Raw genomic sequence first — 17,583 nt, forward strand, 5'->3', positions numbered from 1 at the left:
CAGGGAAGCATTTTCCCTGGAAATTATTATTAATTTTTTTTTATATTTTTTTATTTTCCTTAAAAATATAAAAATAAAAATACCACCACAAATACTTATATTCCCAAAAATAAAATTATACATAAATTTGAATTGGTTCGAATAATATGGTCCATTTTAAGTTGAAGAATAAAAAATAAATAAATAAATAAATAAATAAATATATATATATATATATATATATATATATATATATATATATATTATATAAAAATTAAGATAATTACAAGTTATTTTTAAAAGTTATTAAAAATTTGAAAAAAAACAAAACTTGTTTGAATGGTTATTTTTAAAAATGTTTTTTATTTTATTTTTATAAGAAAAATTATAAATTAGATGTATATAATATTAATTAAATTTAATTCAAATTTTATTAAAAATTAGAATATTTTTATAATTATAAATAAATTTAAAAAATAAATATTTTTTATTATAATAATTATATGATGTATTTTTTGGTATATGTTACAAAAATATGAATACTAACATTTTCATGAAAGCATAATTGATTTTTAAAAAAAAATTAATAGTATTTAAAAGAATCATTATTGATAATATTTATTCTAAATTAATTTAGAAACAAATAAAATTTAACCTTCTTATCATGTAAATAAATGGAGTTCTTAATTGCATGCATGAATTCTTTCGATTTAGTTTGTAATTAATTTCATCGTTTTTTTGAATTTCAAATTATTTTTAAAAATTAGAATGTTTATTAAAAAATTTAAAATATTAATTATTTCTCATTTAATTTATAATCTATTTACTTAGTGAAAATATAATAATTATGATTGATTTTAAATTTATCTATATAGAAAAAATAAGAAAAATATGGCTTTACACCTAAAGAAAAAAAAATAAAATCATTTTAATTAGATCCAACACATTAAGTCTTATTTGATTTGATTTTAAAGTTTATTTATATAATTAACAAAAATCATAAAAAAAATACGATGATATTTAAAGGAAAAATTATCTAAATCATTTGAAATAAATTGTGGTATGTATACTTTTTATGATTTTCATTTTTTTTTTAAAAAAAAAAAAATTGATAAAAATAACTTCTTCTTATTCTCTAAAAACTATTTTCAATTTCAATGTACTTTTTAAAAACCGTTTCAATAACAACGGTCAAATAAATTTTTAGAAACAGTTTTTTTATTTTAAATTAAAAACAAAAACAAAAAAAAAAAACAAAAACAAAAAGGCTCATGAGTAATCATCCATGGTAGGTTGAAGAAAATGAATGAGTTCTTCCTGTGAGTGATAACAGGGAGAGAACAAGAGATGCATTGATTTTTGCTCATTTACATTAATAAGAAAAGAACAAGTTTATTTTGGCAGTACAAGTTCTCCAAATAAATTAGGGTTTGGAGCTAAAATATGATCAACTCAAAGCTCATTTAACCAGCTCAACAGTGTAAGGTTTGAAGGACCTTCAAACCTTCCACAGGCTTCTAAAAAAAATTCAATCAACTACTCATCTGCTTGAATGAAATTGACCTTCCTCCAGAGGTTCAACTGGAACTGCATATGGTGAATTCCAGTCAGCATCAAAGATTTCTTGCAGTTGAGAAACAATGGCAGGGTTATATGTTCCGAAGCTGACACCTGCAGTTGAATAGAAGTAATCCCATACCAGGTTGCTCGTCCCGATGTGGGCTCTAACGTCACTGACTGCATATTTGCCATGGTTAACCCTGGTAAAGCCTGGGTAGATGTTTCCTGTACTAGTCCCATTGTGAATGGCAGGCCCTGTCAAGTTGAAGCCCGGCACCTTGTAGTACTTGATCTCAACTTTGCCTGAACATTTGTTGTACTTTGAAGAATAGCAGAGGACATTGGAGTAGAGGAGAGACTTCAGATACTGATCTGTGTTGTTAATAAAATGAGCCCAATATGCTACTAGAATCTTGACCTTAGCGTGCTTGGAGAAGACAACCTAGTATTCAGAGAGTTTGTTAGAAGTTAGAACATGAAAATAAAGGATTTCGATGGATGCTGCTCATAAAGTCAGGGACATGGGCATCAAGACAATAGCAAGTTGTTGATGCTTCTGCTTGAAGTTTCCCTTCCTCATCCTTTTAGACTCCCAACCCTACTGACATATCATATCGACTTCCTAACTTTAAGACTATAATATGCTAGCTATCATGGAAGATTTCCAGATTGACAAACTCTGGGGGTATGAATTATGATCCTTGTTCACATTATAATAAGTGTTTGGGAGGTTGAATGGAAGATCAGTAAATTTTAAGGACCATCACATGTCAACTTTGGCTTGGTCTCAAAGTGGCAATCAAAAATAAAACTTCCATAAGAATGCAAATGGTAGTAGCTGTGCCAATTCTTATACAATGATGGGACTCTAAGAATAAGCCCTTATATATGATGTTCAAGAAAATTCGCTATGAAGAAATTTCAGGTTACCTCTGATACTGCAGATGAAAGGGATGACCAATAAACTGTTTGTTGCATGTACTGAGATTGACCTAGCCAGTCCATGCTATTAATTCTAACAGTTGCCCCAGTTCCTACAGATTTAATTGTATCCACCCATGCCTGTTCATCGGCCTGGTGCTTGCCAAATGACAACTGCAGACCATAGATTATGTCAGAATAGATAATGCATAAAACATAACACACTTGAAGATGTACGGAATTTTATTACTTTCAACATTTTGGGAGTACTTCGGTCGTCCCTTAAATGGAAATAATTATTTGATTGTTTGAGTTTTTGCTCTCAAACTCAATAATTGTACTTAAAAAGCATGCATAGGATTCTAGGGATTTCAAGGAATGACAACATTTTAGTTTGGTAACTGCCAGCCTTCCACGCATGTAACAGTCCCATTCTGAGTGTTTATTCCATAAATACCATCCAAAAAAAAAAATCAACATGCACATGCAGTGACCGCATTCTTGAAATGCATCAGAACACAAACGTTAGCAAAGAAAATCTTAGGGATTGGCCCATTACCTCTGGAGGAGCAAAAGACAGACAGCTAGATTGAGGTTTTGAAGTGGAACAGTTGTGTCCAGGAGTTTGAATTGGTGTTTTAAACATACGAGGGTCTGACAGTGTTGGATACCCGACCACATGGGGAACTGCCACATAACGAGGTAGAGGCGACCTGTCAAAATGTGAATTTATATTGTTAACTGAATCACAAAGCAGCAAAATGTTCTCATGCTCCACTTGCATGCATAATAGACAGTGAAACAAGACAAAATTCGGAATATTTTCCTCTAGGGAATGAACATGATAATTATGATTATAATAAGTATGGAAGCTCAACAAATTCACAAGATATGACAACAAAAAACTTATTTCGGATTTCACTAACCGGAGGCGACCTTCCCTTGGGGATCTTAGGCTTTGGCATGTAAAGATATGTCTTTATGGGTGTCTCCTTTGCATCACCATCTAAGGTTCAGCATTGGGTGGACCACTGACATTTCATGAAATGCATGATTTGCCGTGGCTAATGAATTCTGATTCTAAATTTGCACAATTTGGCTTGCCTCATGTGATAAACAAAATCAGTTAAGATTCGGAGCATGCATGAATGTGTAATGGTGAAGCTATTTTAAAGGGCATCAGGGTGATAATGATGCAAAACCATATTAGAGTTGAAGTTAAAGATTGTCATACTAACAATGGATTGCATTGGCAAATAATATGAACAACAAAACGAGATGATATCATCTGCTGGTACCAAAAGCTTCCAAGTTCCAAGCTTCCGCTAAATACATTGGTAAAAGCAATATTCAAGATGATCATTGGGCAATCATTAGAAGTGTAAAATGAAAAACTAATACACATTATGGGAGATTTCTGAGAAAAAAAAATGGAGTCCCTGACTTTTCCAGTGTCTCAGAGGAAAGCTCTTCATGATATCAAGATAAAAGTGATCCATTAGTAGGCTCGGGATTTTTGGTTAAATGTACCACAGAGGCACTTATACTGTCATGCCTGAGGGAATGTTTTAAGTGTAATAGAAAAATGTAGATTATATTACAATGAAATATCAGTGCAATAAAAAGTGACTAAACAAACTAAGGTGCATAATCTATTGTCAGAGTTTTCTTTTCTCTCCTTTATTAGGGTTTAGATGGAAAAAAAACCAATAAAAAAAAAGGGCACCATTACATAATCTCAAGGATGATGAATTTATTTAAATGATAACTTACAAAACCATGTACTACCCTATACCACTTGTAAGGGAGACTCAGCTTTTCTAGCCAGCCTACATAAACGACACTCATTTTGCCTAACTTGAGCGTCCTCTCTAATTAAATACTTCTAATTTGTCGTGCAATTTTAAATGTTTCTTCCTTTCCCACTTCATCTCTCTCAGATATTTATCTTAAGAAGAAAAGTCATCAAATAAACAATGTACAAGCCAAAATTTTATCTTCATAATTTCCTTTTTGTCTTATTTCTATTTCAACCATTTGATTGCATAAAAGTTGAAATTATTATTTATAACCATAGTTTCAAAAGGCTTTTGAGCTTATGCCTTGAGGTTCATCCCAAATCCTCAAAGTGAGACCCAAAAGAATACCTACAAGCACAAAGGCTTAAGTGACTTGAAGTTCACACCTCAAGGGGTGAGGCTCCTGTTTGACATTCACCTCACACTGTAAAACTTGCTTTACATTCGAAACATCCATCTCATATGCCAGCTAAATTTTATCCCTTCTGAATTGTTGGTTGAATATTAGATTATCTGTAGCTTTGTAGCCTTAAATTCTTAAATATTTGTAAAAGATCATGGCCATAAATTACCAAATATTTTGATGTTAAAGGTCTCAATATTTAACACTAATAATTTATTCATTAAACTTAAATTTGTTTAAAATGATCAAAGTAAAATCAACCACAAATAAGTTTTGTTACTAACCTTGGACTCGTGCTGGACATCCTATTTTAGTTTAACATTTTAAGTTAGCCTAGGGGATACAATGAGAGGAAGGAGAAATTAGATTATTAGTTGCGTTCCTGTGTCCATAACACTACCAGGATCAGACACACATACCCAAGTTCACATGACAATTTTTTTATAATATATTAGTAAACAAGACCAATGTGCATGAGATGCCCAAATGCTGAATCAGTTATTTCCTACAGTGATATTAATCGTAAATTAGACATAATCTACCAAAAATTTCTTCTTCTATCAACTAGGAAATTTTACTTTCCATATTGAAAATACTGGAATTTGACAGTGCAGTTTGGTCATGTGATCAATGAAAGGTTCAACTTTTTAAAAGTAACAAGATATAATTGAACTTCATTTGAGCATGTGCCTTCTGACATACCTGCACCTCTCTCTGGGAGTAAGAAAATGTGACCAGCAAGGAACTTGTCTATTGATCTGCCACTGTTGATCCCATACTGTTGTTGTGTAAGCTGAAACATTAAGAGAGGCAAGTTTCCATAGATTGTTATAGTAGATCTCAACCTGTCTTGCTATACTTGGGCAATCAACAAGATAAATTCCAACTTCCTTCACCTAAAAACAATTAAAAACCAGAACATTTAGTCATGTAGCTCAACTAATTACCAACAAGGTGAGACAAATAGAGGAAATAATTTGTCATGGCCAAGTTTTATGCATGAATACAATATTGAAAAAGATAATTTAAATGTAGTGGCTGGGGACAGACACAAGGCTATTATATTTCAGTGTCGGGATAACATCAAAGAAACCACTTGTGTGTGTATGTGTGTATGTGTACCTGTTGTTTTAAGATTTAAAGCAAGGGGAGGGGTTTTTTGTTTTTGTCCTTGCGTTTATTATATACTCCATGTGTACGGTGCTACCCCTCCTCTTGGACGCTTTTAATATATTTTCTATTTTGCCTATCAAAAAAAAAAATCTGGCATATGGCAATGTTCACCATGGTTTCCCTTTGATAAATATGAGTTTATAGCATTCTTTGTTTGGCAGAGTGGACAGAAAAAGATGCATAAGAAAGTTAATACTTTTCTGCCCAATCCATCCCAGATCTACACGCCACTGAACCTTACCATTAAAATGCATCTTGATTCCTTTAAACCAACAAACTAGGTGGGGAAGTGTTAGGACCTTTAACCCAAGTATGTCAGCTTGATATACATTATTAGCTCATTACCTAATAATTTAAACTTTTAGGTCAATTGATAGCTTAATAGGAAGAAATAAGAGGTGGTCCTCTCTAGGTAGGTGACAATATTGCCATTAAACTACATAATGTTTCAGGGTACCTGCGTGAGAGATTTCCAATCATTGTTTGCAGATCCGATATAGACATCTCGACTGTCTGATATCCAAACTTTAGCATGGACTATGCCTGAACCCCACCATTCTCCAAGCAATAAAGTCACATTCTCCACATTTGGCCTTCCTGATGCAAGGTCAGATGGTTCTTTGGTATAATCAGGATATACTCCTGAGTGCTGTAAAAGCCTAAAATAAATTTAATTCACAAGGTATAGATTGGTTAGTTTAGATTTGTGAACAGAAGAATAATCTCTTTTATAGATGATCGATATAAAACATTACACTGAAGAAAACAAACTTGGTGGTAAAGAATAATAATGTCATCATTCTTATATATTTTTAGAAAAGAGGATAGAGATAAAAATTATTTTGGCAAGTTCCGTCTCAATAGCCAATAAAGCCATTTACTAAAAAGGGAAGATCAATAAGTGAAATGTAGTCAAATGTAAGGATATACTTAAATCAAGTGAAGATTCAAGAGCACTTGACAATAAGGGTTCTTCTAGACTGAAATGTTCACAAATTTTAATGGGCAAATGTCACCAACCATGCAACCTAATAGGAACAGTTTTACTTCTTTTAAGCATAAAAGGATTACACTCGAACATGATAAGTAACCACTAACTAGACCAGAAGAAGCATATCTCTGCATCCCACATTTTCACAAGTAAAAACTAACAAGAAATTATGAGCTTGAGCATCAGGAAGCCATGTTTACAGAGGGATGCATAAAAACCATTTGTATCTGTTTCTTAGGATCATCTGCCAACCCTTGATCTGTGCCTTTTCACTCAATCATTATAGTGAATACTTCCAAGATCTGTGCTACACCAATTTGATATCCAAATACCATACACAAGAATTATGAAATTAAAGCATTAAGAAAATGGCATCACAGGAACCAGCAGATGGGAAGTTCTTAAAAGTTAATGTGATATAAACCCATTTGAAAAAAACTGAAGTAGCAGAACTTCTTCATTGTGACTGATGGTCATAATGAAAGTACAATTAGAGCTAAAATTCAGCTTTAGGCCAAAATAATCATTTAATACAGTTAACCCATTCTATGCTTAGTCCAGAGCAAGAGACTCACACAATGGTTCCAACATAAAGGGATAACCCAACCCCATGTTTTGGGTCATAAAACTAATAAAATGATAAAGCATATAAAACTCAACTCAATTCTACATTTTAATGTAACAAGCTGTAAACATTGAATTCCAAAGGTGCCAGTAATTCTAATCATGGAACCATATTGAATTTAACTGCAAAATGTATACCTGATACTAATATTACGATCAGCAGCATTTTCTAGGGCTCTATAGACATCAAAACCTTCATGAGCACCAAACTTATGCATATCAGCTTTTGAGTATCCATAATCCCCGGAAAGGGGATCATCAGGATGGGCATTTAGTTGCCAGTATTGAGCTATTATATCCAGGCTCAAGGAAGAGTTTCCAGCCAACCACTGGAACACATCAGCTAATCATAGTTTGAATTTGACAAAGAAAGTCACAAAAATTCTAGTCAGTTTAATTGAAAGATAAGAAACAGAAACACTATTTGGTAGCCAAGAAAATTAAGGAAATAAAAGAAAATAAAACATTTACACTTCATGTTATACACTGTTTTGATTTCAAAAAATTAGCTCAACTTAAGCCAAATGGTTGTATCAAACTCCAATGAAGCAATTTTGTGCTCTTGTTCCCCGATCAACAATCAATATTAAGATTCAAAGCTTACTTTCATTTCACTTCCCTATATTCCCAGTCTCCAAACATAAAGAAAAGAGGAAATTTAGGAAAAGCAATTCACAGATATGCCTTATTTAGTTCATACAAAGAAGTCAAACCTTCCCATTAACTTCTAAGAAACCTAAGGAAAATAGAAGAAAAGAAAATTCTAAACATTTACATTGCATGCTATTATGTTTCAATTTTATGAAACACTCCCTCCTATAGAGCCTAATAATTGTACTAATAAACAATGAAAAACCCAATACCTAAAGTATTCATCTCATTTCCTACACTTTCTCAGCAACCAAACTGATGTAAACCAAAAAAATAAAAGGAATAAAAAATAAAAACCACACAGACACAAACCCCATCTCCTTTAATTGCTGAGCAAACCGAACAGAAGGAAAGAAAAAAGAATGAAATCCTTTCTTTCGCTTTTCCAACTTCCACACATTTTCCCAGTACCCAAACAACAAATATCGAAATAAAAGAAAACTTACCAGTAGAGAGAACGCCAGAGACAGGAGGAAGGTGGGGCATGTGGGTGGGGATTGACTGGACAATCCATGCTTTGCATTGAGAAGACGACTTGGCGTTAACACCAAGAGCTTGGATTACCAACAACACAATGAATACAGATTTTAGGGTTGTGAACTTTCTCATCTTTCTCATGAAACCTCTGCCTGATTTTGCATACGATTATATGGGAATATGGGTGTCTGGTTGAAGATGGAAAGTCAATGACAGACGCCATGATCTTTAGAAATTCAAAAAAAATAACAATAGAATATGCTAATAAGCTTATAAGCTAACTCTATTCACACTGTTGTCCTCTTTTCCCATATATGAAAATGCCATCATTTTTGTCATTTATTTAGAAATTGTGTATGGTATTGGGACTGAATTGGAAAATGACTGACTTTCCTGAATAAAATTAAATTCTTTCCCCAGATTTTATTCTTAGATTTAAATATGGGTATGGTAGGGGTAGCTATCACTATCATATCTCTGAAAAATAAGTCATCATTTGAAAGTAGACATGAATTTTGAAAGAAGATCATCAACGTGAGTGTTTGTGTTTTTAATTGAAAATCAACGTGAGTGGATGTGTCTTTTTAATTGAAAAATAGTTGTAATTTGGATGGATTGGATCGAGTCAGTTAATTTGGGATGGGTTAACCTGATTCAAATTTAAAAAACCAAATTATTCAACCTTCTCTTTCAAAATTTTGATTAAAGACTTTTTTCTAAATTTTGATTAAAGTATCGAGTGGTTTGACAAGATCGAATGATTCAAAATTCATTTATAATATATTTAAAAAAAAAAACTTATCTATATTTATATTAAAATTTAATTATCACATCAAACAAAATTTCAAAATAATAATAAATAAAATAAAATAAAATAAATTTTTTATATATTTTATGAGAAAAATAATATTCTATATATATATTATGATTTAATTTGATATTTTTACTTAAAAAAATATTCTTACATAAAATATAAATAATTTTTAAATATTAAATTAAATTTGAATTAGATTCCAATCAAGATTCACCCAAATTGAGTCCAAGTTGAAACAAAAAAAAAAAAATCTAAACCCAATTCAAATATTAAAAATGAATGTCTAACCCTAAAAAGATAGAATTGGATCTAGTCAACCCACCCAGAGAAGAGAAATCTTCATGCTTAGGCTCAAGTCCAAACCCATATGTGAGAGTTCAATTTACCCAAGCATATTGTTTAGACAATGTAAATATCATAAACTTCCTACACATATACCAAAAGAGGTAAAAGGAGTGATAAATGCAGTGTTTTTTTAGACAAAAGATATACCCCAAACCAAATTAGAAGTGCATGAGTTGGGTGTAGTCCCACATCAATTAATCTATCTATATATATACCTAAACCCTCAAATAGTGGAAGAGATCAAACTCTGAAGACCATTAGCACCCAATGAAGTAAAGAGGATAGAAAATTCCTACTTGGAATCTATATTAAGACCATAAAGATAATATTACAATGGGAAACACCGGAATCAACAAAAGAAAAGGAGCCCAAAGAAACTGATTACATATTACATTTTTTATGCAGAAAAACCCCCTTCCTGGATGACTTTGCACATCTAAAGATAAAACCCATCATCACCTACAAACCTACAACAAAATCCTACTAATTTTTACACTTCAATACGTGTTCAATACCTGTTTATCTCCTTTGCTTGTTCGGTTCGTGTAAAAAACCTTGTCTAAGAGATGGAATGCCTCCTCTGTCTTGAAGATGAACCGGATGACTTTGTCTCCCCAGGTGCCACTGAAGTTGGGCTCTGGGAACTCCCTGAGGTCTCAGAGCTTCTGTTCTCTCCATGCTTTTTACCCACTGCCCATAACTTGTCAAACATTCTCCTTGATCTAGAAGGCAGCAGCTGCACACCACTTCTGCTGTTTTTGCTACCCTTTTTAGTCAATTTCCCGTTTTTCCGAAATTCCTCATCTTTTATCTTCATTTGATTCATCTGTCTCCTCAGGGATTTGCAACTCTCTGGACCTCGTACTATTGCTGGCTTCTCCCATTCTTCATCCATGTTGGTCATGGCTTGTGAGGTATCACGGGGAATACTGTTAGGGGCTTGAGCCCCAGCAGCTGCTCTAACCTGCTCAAAAAAGAGGACTTGGACTACAACCCGGAGTGGGAGACGATCGTTCTGAGCTGCATGCATGGATGCATCCATTGTAAGTTTCTTGACATCCATCAGCCCACAAAGCTTCTTTCTTTCAGCTTTTGTCAAGTTCTGGTGTGCCTGAAATAGATGCAATCCCATCAGAAAGGTCACATTTTAAATCCCCAATGGTTTTTACTGGAGAGCTAAGGCGCTCCAGCACACACAGATCATCATTTTCCATTCTAGTGTTCTCTGTGTGTGTGTGTCTGTGCATATGTGTTTTAAGGAGCCATTTTCCTACATTGCAAAGAAATGCAAAATTTGTTACAAAATAATCTAATGTGCTATCCACCTCAATTGTCTCAGCACCAAACATCAGGGTCCTGACATAGATGTAAAGTACCTAATTTTTTCACCCCCTCATGTCCAGTTTACCTGGAGCAGTCCCCTCCAGGTAAAGTAAATCCATGTATAAAACAGTTCAAGGATTTGGAAGTGATGATGCATAATTATCCACCAACCCCACATCCAGATCCCACAGCAACAGGGGTTCCAATTTGGTTGGTTACTGAGAATCCAGAAGAAACTATCAAATGGTGGTTTCTAATAATGTGCATATAAAGAAATCCAGTATAAGTGACACTTGATAGCATCCTGAAAGAAATATTTTTACGTGTTTTAAGAGCTCAACCAATCAAACTGAGAAAACAAAATTCGTGAACATGGAATAAAGGGCCTACCTTCAGGTAGATGTCAATAGCCTTGTATAAGCCATCATGAATTGGTCTTGCTGATTCGGGAGTTGACCGTACAATATCATTGAAACTGGAGAGGGTGAGATTTGGATCATGAGCAATTTCAGCAAGATATCCATCCATCAGTTTACCGACTTTTAACAAAGGTCCATGGCCCAGTATAAAATCACTGGTTCCCTTCTCATTCTTCTCAGAAATATCCAAATCCTGGCAACGCTTTTCATGCAACACAAATCTATTCACAATGGACTGCACCAGTTCAACATCATAAACAGTTGTTTGCGGAGATCGAGCTCGGATCAATAGATCATTGACAGAAGCCTCATCCAACTTCAGACTGATCCTTTTTACCAATTCTTCCCTTTGTGAATCATCTGCTCCAACTAGAATAGCAACTTTCAATAATTTGAGCAAAAAACTGCAAGAACAACCCACACCCTTATCAGATGGCAATAAGCAAATGATTGTTTCCACCAAAGATTTGTTCCTCCTGGTATGATCATCAGAAACCAGGGCGTCAAGGGAATCAGGCAACCATCTAACTGCATAAGTCTTTAGTGCCTCTCCAATCACATTTGCATCCATTCTTCCCTTTGATTTCACAGCAATCATAACTCGTTTATAGAGATCAATCTCCAACTCACAGATATCTTCAACCCACCAATCCTTTGGAACAGACTCGATTCTCTCTTGGAGCTTCATCCCATCCTCAATAATTTTATCTGGCACTGCTAATTTTCGATTGTAAGTGTAAGACCAGCTGATGTTAGCCGGGTCCACGGAAGTTTTAGATGCAATGGAATCTATGCATCTTCCAATCACCTTTAGATCTTCAGACCATGGTAACAGAGATTTGGTCGTTTGAAGAACAATAATAGAATCTTTCCAGCTTCGGAAGACACTGGAGTTCAGAAACACTTCAATTTTGAAAATTAGGTTGCCTCTATCAACATCCTCAGTCATCTCAAGGTACTCAGCTGCGCAACGGGCAGCCACAACATTGTAAGCATTTAGTGTTACAGTCATCCCATAGCAAAATTTGGCGCAAATTTCAAAGGCTTTCGGCCCACCAGGAAAATCAACCAGTCGAATTTCATCAGAATTTTCCTCACTGGCTTTCACTACCAACTTTTGCAGGCGATTGCTCTTGGACAAGAGAGGGAACTGCAAGAATGGATTGAAGCAACAGATCATAAGACAGAGCAAGCCAACTAGTTGGAGAAGTGAAAGATAGTAGTTTTTTAGCTACCCAACAATTGTTCCATTAATGGCAAGGGATTGAAATCAAGTGGCAAAAAAATTCATGAAAACCTCCTATTGTTTGTTGTATGAATAAAAAAGGAACAGCATAACAGTCATTTATTTTCATATAGTACCACTAAATTCACATTATTTTGCTATCAGGCACTTTTGTACTTAACTGTTACAAAATAGGAAAAGATGACCATTTTTCATACCCATATCATCAATTCAGGCCAAATACAGCCACACTGGCATGTTAAAAATAAATAAATAAATGACTAACATAACCCAAACACAAGCAAGCTTCGGTTGATGAGTCCCAACCCACCCTGAGGTCAGGTACAGCTCAGTTTGAGGCTTCACCAACCTAAGCTCAAGCCTAAGCCTGGCCTAACAATTCCAAATAGCTTTTGTTAGGTCATGCATCAAATTAGATTTTAACTGTTAGGCCTGGCTCAGCTATTTTTTAGATGAAAATCAAACTTCCCCTTCCCCAAATAGCTTCCATTAAACTTTACAGAGATCCAAGAAACTTTTTAAATGCCTAAAGTTCAGCATGAGCATGAGGAATATCAAAGTAAAATTACCAGTTACAAACATACAACTTCATTTAACTTTATAAAAGAGTTCACAAACGACTTTACCTTGTGAAGGTAAAACTTCACTCCTCCAACAATTATGATAACATCAGTTGCCAATTCGGATGAAACATACCTGCACAAGTAGACATCCTTTGCTAAGTCCACTTTGAGGACTAGAGAACATTTAACATGTAAGAGAACAGAAAATATATAAAATAGCAGAAGATCGATGGAAGGAAAAATTATAGGGAAAATATAGCAGACAGATATTTGAACTTTATATGGTACCTAGAACCTACTCAACTGAAAAGGTATACATAACAACCAACTGATCTAAATTCTATTCAAAATCGAGTTACATATACCAAACTACAGGGATCTTATAAGTTCATCACAAATACCACAACTACCTCAGCCATGCAATTTATAACATAGCCATTGAGAGGTCTTAAAGGATGAAATTGTTGCATAAAGAATAACATGGCTATATGAAACTTAAACAAAGTCAAAATTTTCCAGATGTGACAATGTTTACCGCAGATAGATAGGTTATAATTTTTTTCTTTTGGAGGTGGTGGGGGGAATACATTTTTTGCCCTATTGGAGATCAAACCTAGAAACTCAGCATCAAGGTCTAAGCATGTCAATATCTTGGTTCCCCCTACAAGTGAAGCATTCAGGCAACTCAACTTCCAAGATTAAAAAAATGCTAAACTGAACCTATGGAAAATGAATACACAAAACACTGGTTATATGACACTATATGGTACAACGAACAGGAATGTTTCAATTGATGATGCTGAATTAACAACCAAATGGTCAAAAACCTTGAGCTTGGAACTCATCCTGAATGCACACAAGGAAAATTGTGTGCACACCATCATAACATAATTAAACATGAACCCACCAGTTGACCACCTAACTAAATCTGTTTCAGCCAGTAATTTCATCATCCAATTTGGAATAGCATACATTTGAAGTGCCACTTTCATCATATAATTAGGCATAGGCCACATAAAAGATATCAAATAACCAAAGACATCCATCCCCCAGTCCCTGATAGGTCAAAATGCAAATATATTAAAAACGCTTGAAAAAGGTGCACCAAATACACATGAAGAATACAAAAAACACCAAAAGGCAAGCAAATGGAAATAACCAGGGAGATTATGATGACAATAACCAACTCAACTAGGTGAGGATCAAAACTAACCATACTATGGATGCCCATCAAAAAACAAAAACTAACCATACCAGTAACTCGCTATTTCTCTGAAAAGTCTGATAGATATAGTATGATAGCTTGAAGTTTGCACAATTAGCACTTAATTGGAAACAAAAAAATTATTTGATAATAAGATGAAAGGATGTTGTGTTTTGCAAGAGTTTGGTGGCCATGATTATTAAAGAACTTGTCTGTTCTATACAACATTACTGTATTTGACCACCAAAATGGACATAACCAGGACAATCTGGACCACTTATGGCCTTGTGCAGTTATTGAAACATATCATTGGGTGAAATTTTTTATGAAGTTTCAAACAGCATTTCAACATCTACCGTGAACAAAACAAATTTTTTGTTAATATAGCCTCTCTAGATACGGTACTCGAATATAAGGTCCCATGTTGAGTCTCAAAAAGGACACCAAAATAAATGAAAAAATAAATAAATAAAATCTTATCTATCTACCTATAGAGTGTGTTTAGTAATCCAATCAAATGGCCTGGCTAGAGGACCACAAATAGAGTAGTGAATATTATAATACAAAAATAAAATTTTAAGCCGCTTTCTCCAAAGTCTCATAACATGCTAGTTAGTTAATTATAAACATGCAGAATGCTAGTTGGTTAGCCAAGACAAATAGGTGGGATTAAGCATGATTGAGCTCCATTGTAGTGGTTGAGCCAGCGCCAAAACCAGAATTGAGAAAGTCCCTGAACAAAAGTGGCTAAACAACATAAAATCGGACAGCATTCAAAAACAATTTGGACACTGTTTGATGAGCAACCGGACAACCTAAAACCTCACCCCACTCAATGTAGATGTCCAAATTTCAAATCACCACTTAGCCCGTTTGCCTAGTGATGTTTTATAAATGTGTTTGTACATGTTAAAGCTTCCTAGACAACATGCATCTCCACTTGCTCTCATCAATATACAAACCATCCACCAATCCAGCACTGTTTCACCTGACATTTCATTAAGCAACCATACATAGTGAACATGCAGGAGGAAATGACCTATCCATGAAAAAAGGGGGCCCCCCAAACAATACAAGATGAAAACAACCAACTCAACCCAAATGCTCAAAACCATCTAACCTACAAGCTTACTCGTTTTTCCCCAAGCAGTAAAATATTACACACCATGCCAAATCCAAGCGTCCATGTATAAAAGTTCACCTTTTTTGCCTATTAAAAAACAAAAAACTATAAATTCACCGTTTCTTTGGGGACAGAAGATGCTTATCGGGAGTGGAATAAATGTTCTATTCTACAGGAGGAATCTGGTAACTGCTAGGATTAAAGGCTTAGTCTACCCTACATGACTTTACACATTTGGACCACCAACTCATCCAAATCAAGACAGTTCACTCGCTGGACCACCTCCTGAATGTCCTCACCACCTCATCCCCTCACCCCGCGCATAAAAAAACAACAATATACACATAAACAAACAAACACCCATGTGGTTAATCCATCACCTTTCAAGCCATTCAAGCTTTGGATCAACACCTACCAGTATTTCACCACTTCATCCTACATCAAAACATATATTTCTGGATATCTTAAATAATAAACAACCCTTCTAACAAAAAATGACAACAAATAAATATATATATTTGAAAAGGTAACTCATGGAAAGATGCATCTATTCATCACAGTTATATATTAAAAATTTAAGCCTGGTAATCAAGCCGAGGCCAAAATCAATAGAACATTAAATTTAGAGGGGGGAAAGCATCAAAGCAAACTTTACAATACACAAGCTGGAAAGCAAAGCGGGGGGGAAAAGAACGAAACGAACAGAAAAGAGCAAAGCAAGATTCAGTTCGTTTTCATGGAAAATAAAGAACGAAAATGAACCACTTCTCACCTGACAGAATTGCCATCAGCTTGAAAGGCATCAGGCTTCGAACCCAGCTTCATAAACTTCATTTTTTCTCCACAAAATAGCCGCTACAGAGTATTAAAATCACAGTATAACCCCTTAATGGAACTACAACAAACAAAGCCTATGTTCACTCTAAATCTACTCGAATGCCCTCAAAACCACACACTTCACAGAGCTCAAAACCAGGAACACTTCATCCCTCTAGAAATTGACAAAAAAAATAATAAATCCAACCCAGATTTGGGGCCTTCTCTTCCTATAATCCACCCAAAAGGGATGTTTTGGAAACGCCCTCTCTCTAAAGTCTAAACCCACTATCTCACCAGCCCAAGTAAATACCAGGACACAGGCATAATCTCTGGCTTAGACCCCCACCAGCGCCTCGGTTTCGCAGCCATTGATTTCAAAGCCTTTATGATGACATTGATGATGCTGCGTTAGAGAGAGAAAGAAAAGAGAAAATTCAGAGACAAAATGCAGAAAAACAAAAAAAAATGGCGAGACACAGATGGAGACAAGGGGAGCCAGCCCAAAACGCAGCGTTTTGTGGGAGAGAGAGTGAAAATAGCCCAAATACAAATGGCGTTAGAGAGAGAAAGTGAGAGCCTCTGCACTCTCTCTCATCGCCGCCTTTGCTTTAAATCCCCTGATCTGCGAAGATCTCCTAGCCGCGCAAATCTCAAGACGCTTTCTTTCTCCCTCTGTATGAATACGTGAGTGATGATGATCGGTGGCGTCTGCTGAATTTCTCTCTCTATATCAGAGAAATTGCAGAAAAAGAAGAGAGAGATAGAGAGAAAGAGCTGAGAGAGAGAGGAGATGGGAGTGGGGGAGTAGACTAATGTGGTGGGATGTGGAGCACTGAATCGGAGCTGTGGGTGTGTGTGGAGAGTAGGGGACTGTATAACAGAGTGGCTCAGAGCCTTTTAAGGAGGCTTTATGCCGTTAAGGCACGCCACCCTTTGTTGGACACTTTTGCCCTTCCTCTCTCTCCCTATTCTCCCTCCTGCCCCTTCCCTCCGCGCGTCTCTTTCACTCTCTGGCCCCATGTGTCTCGGGCCTTTTACTGTTTGGAGGTTGAGGAGCAACTCTACACTACCGGTCTGTGACTCACCGTCTGAGAAGAATTTGGTGGGAATCCCAAAATTGGGATATTAAATGACCCTATCTATTTTTTT

The 17,583-nt window shown here is 35.1% G+C and overlaps 2 protein-coding genes across 2 annotated transcripts; both read right to left on the reverse strand.

Annotated features, from left to right (window-relative positions):
* Nucleotides 1-1,282: 1,282 nt before the first annotated feature.
* On the reverse strand, nt 1,283-8,869 carry LOC100242220 (uncharacterized). The gene is made up of 7 exons (XM_002285482.4): nt 8,548-8,869; nt 7,589-7,793; nt 6,293-6,494; nt 5,365-5,558; nt 3,020-3,173; nt 2,470-2,634; nt 1,283-1,981 (listed from the first exon to the last, which is right to left on the reverse strand). The coding sequence occupies exons 1-7, from the start codon at nt 8,717-8,719 to the stop codon at nt 1,520-1,522; spliced, it is 1,554 nt and encodes a 517-aa protein (XP_002285518.2). The 5' UTR covers nt 8,720-8,869; the 3' UTR covers nt 1,283-1,519.
* Nucleotides 8,870-10,019: 1,150 nt separating this feature from the next.
* Nucleotides 10,020-17,317, reverse strand: LOC100264499 (BTB/POZ domain-containing protein NPY1). Its single transcript, XM_002285486.5, has 4 exons — nt 16,388-17,317; nt 13,352-13,421; nt 11,451-12,629; nt 10,020-10,848 (listed from the first exon to the last, which is right to left on the reverse strand). Exons 1-4 carry the CDS (start codon nt 16,447-16,449, stop codon nt 10,297-10,299), a joined length of 1,863 nt encoding a protein of 620 aa, XP_002285522.2. The 5' UTR covers nt 16,450-17,317; the 3' UTR covers nt 10,020-10,296.
* Between the last annotated feature and the right edge of the window lie 266 nt (nt 17,318-17,583).

The sequence above is a fragment of the Vitis vinifera genome, chromosome 4 (assembly GCF_030704535.1).
Source record: "Vitis vinifera cultivar Pinot Noir 40024 chromosome 4, ASM3070453v1".
NCBI lineage: Eukaryota > Viridiplantae > Streptophyta > Magnoliopsida > Vitales > Vitaceae > Vitis > Vitis vinifera.

Bases quoted from the DNA above. Each gene is read 5' to 3' on its own strand.
- LOC100242220 (XM_002285482.4), bottom strand. From the start codon at position 8,719: ATGAGAAAGATGAGAAAGTTCACAACCCTAAAATCTGTATTCATTGTG. The intron at 7,794-8,547 runs GTAAGTTTTCTT...AACTATGATTAG, and splicing joins CTCTGGCGTTCTCTCTACTG to CTGATGTGTTCCAGTGGTTG. The intron at 2,635-3,019 runs GTAATGGGCCAA...TATGGTCTGCAG, and splicing joins TGTCTTTTGCTCCTCCAGAG to TTGTCATTTGGCAAGCACCA.
- LOC100264499 (XM_002285486.5), bottom strand. From the start codon at position 16,449: ATGAAGTTTATGAAGCTGGGTTCGAAGCCTGATGCCTTTCAAGCTGAT. The intron at 12,630-13,351 runs GTAAAGTCGTTT...CCATTCTTGCAG, and splicing joins TGAAGTTTTACCTTCACAAG to TTCCCTCTCTTGTCCAAGAG. The intron at 10,849-11,450 runs GTAGGCCCTTTA...CATCTATTTCAG, and splicing joins CTATTGACATCTACCTGAAG to GCACACCAGAACTTGACAAA.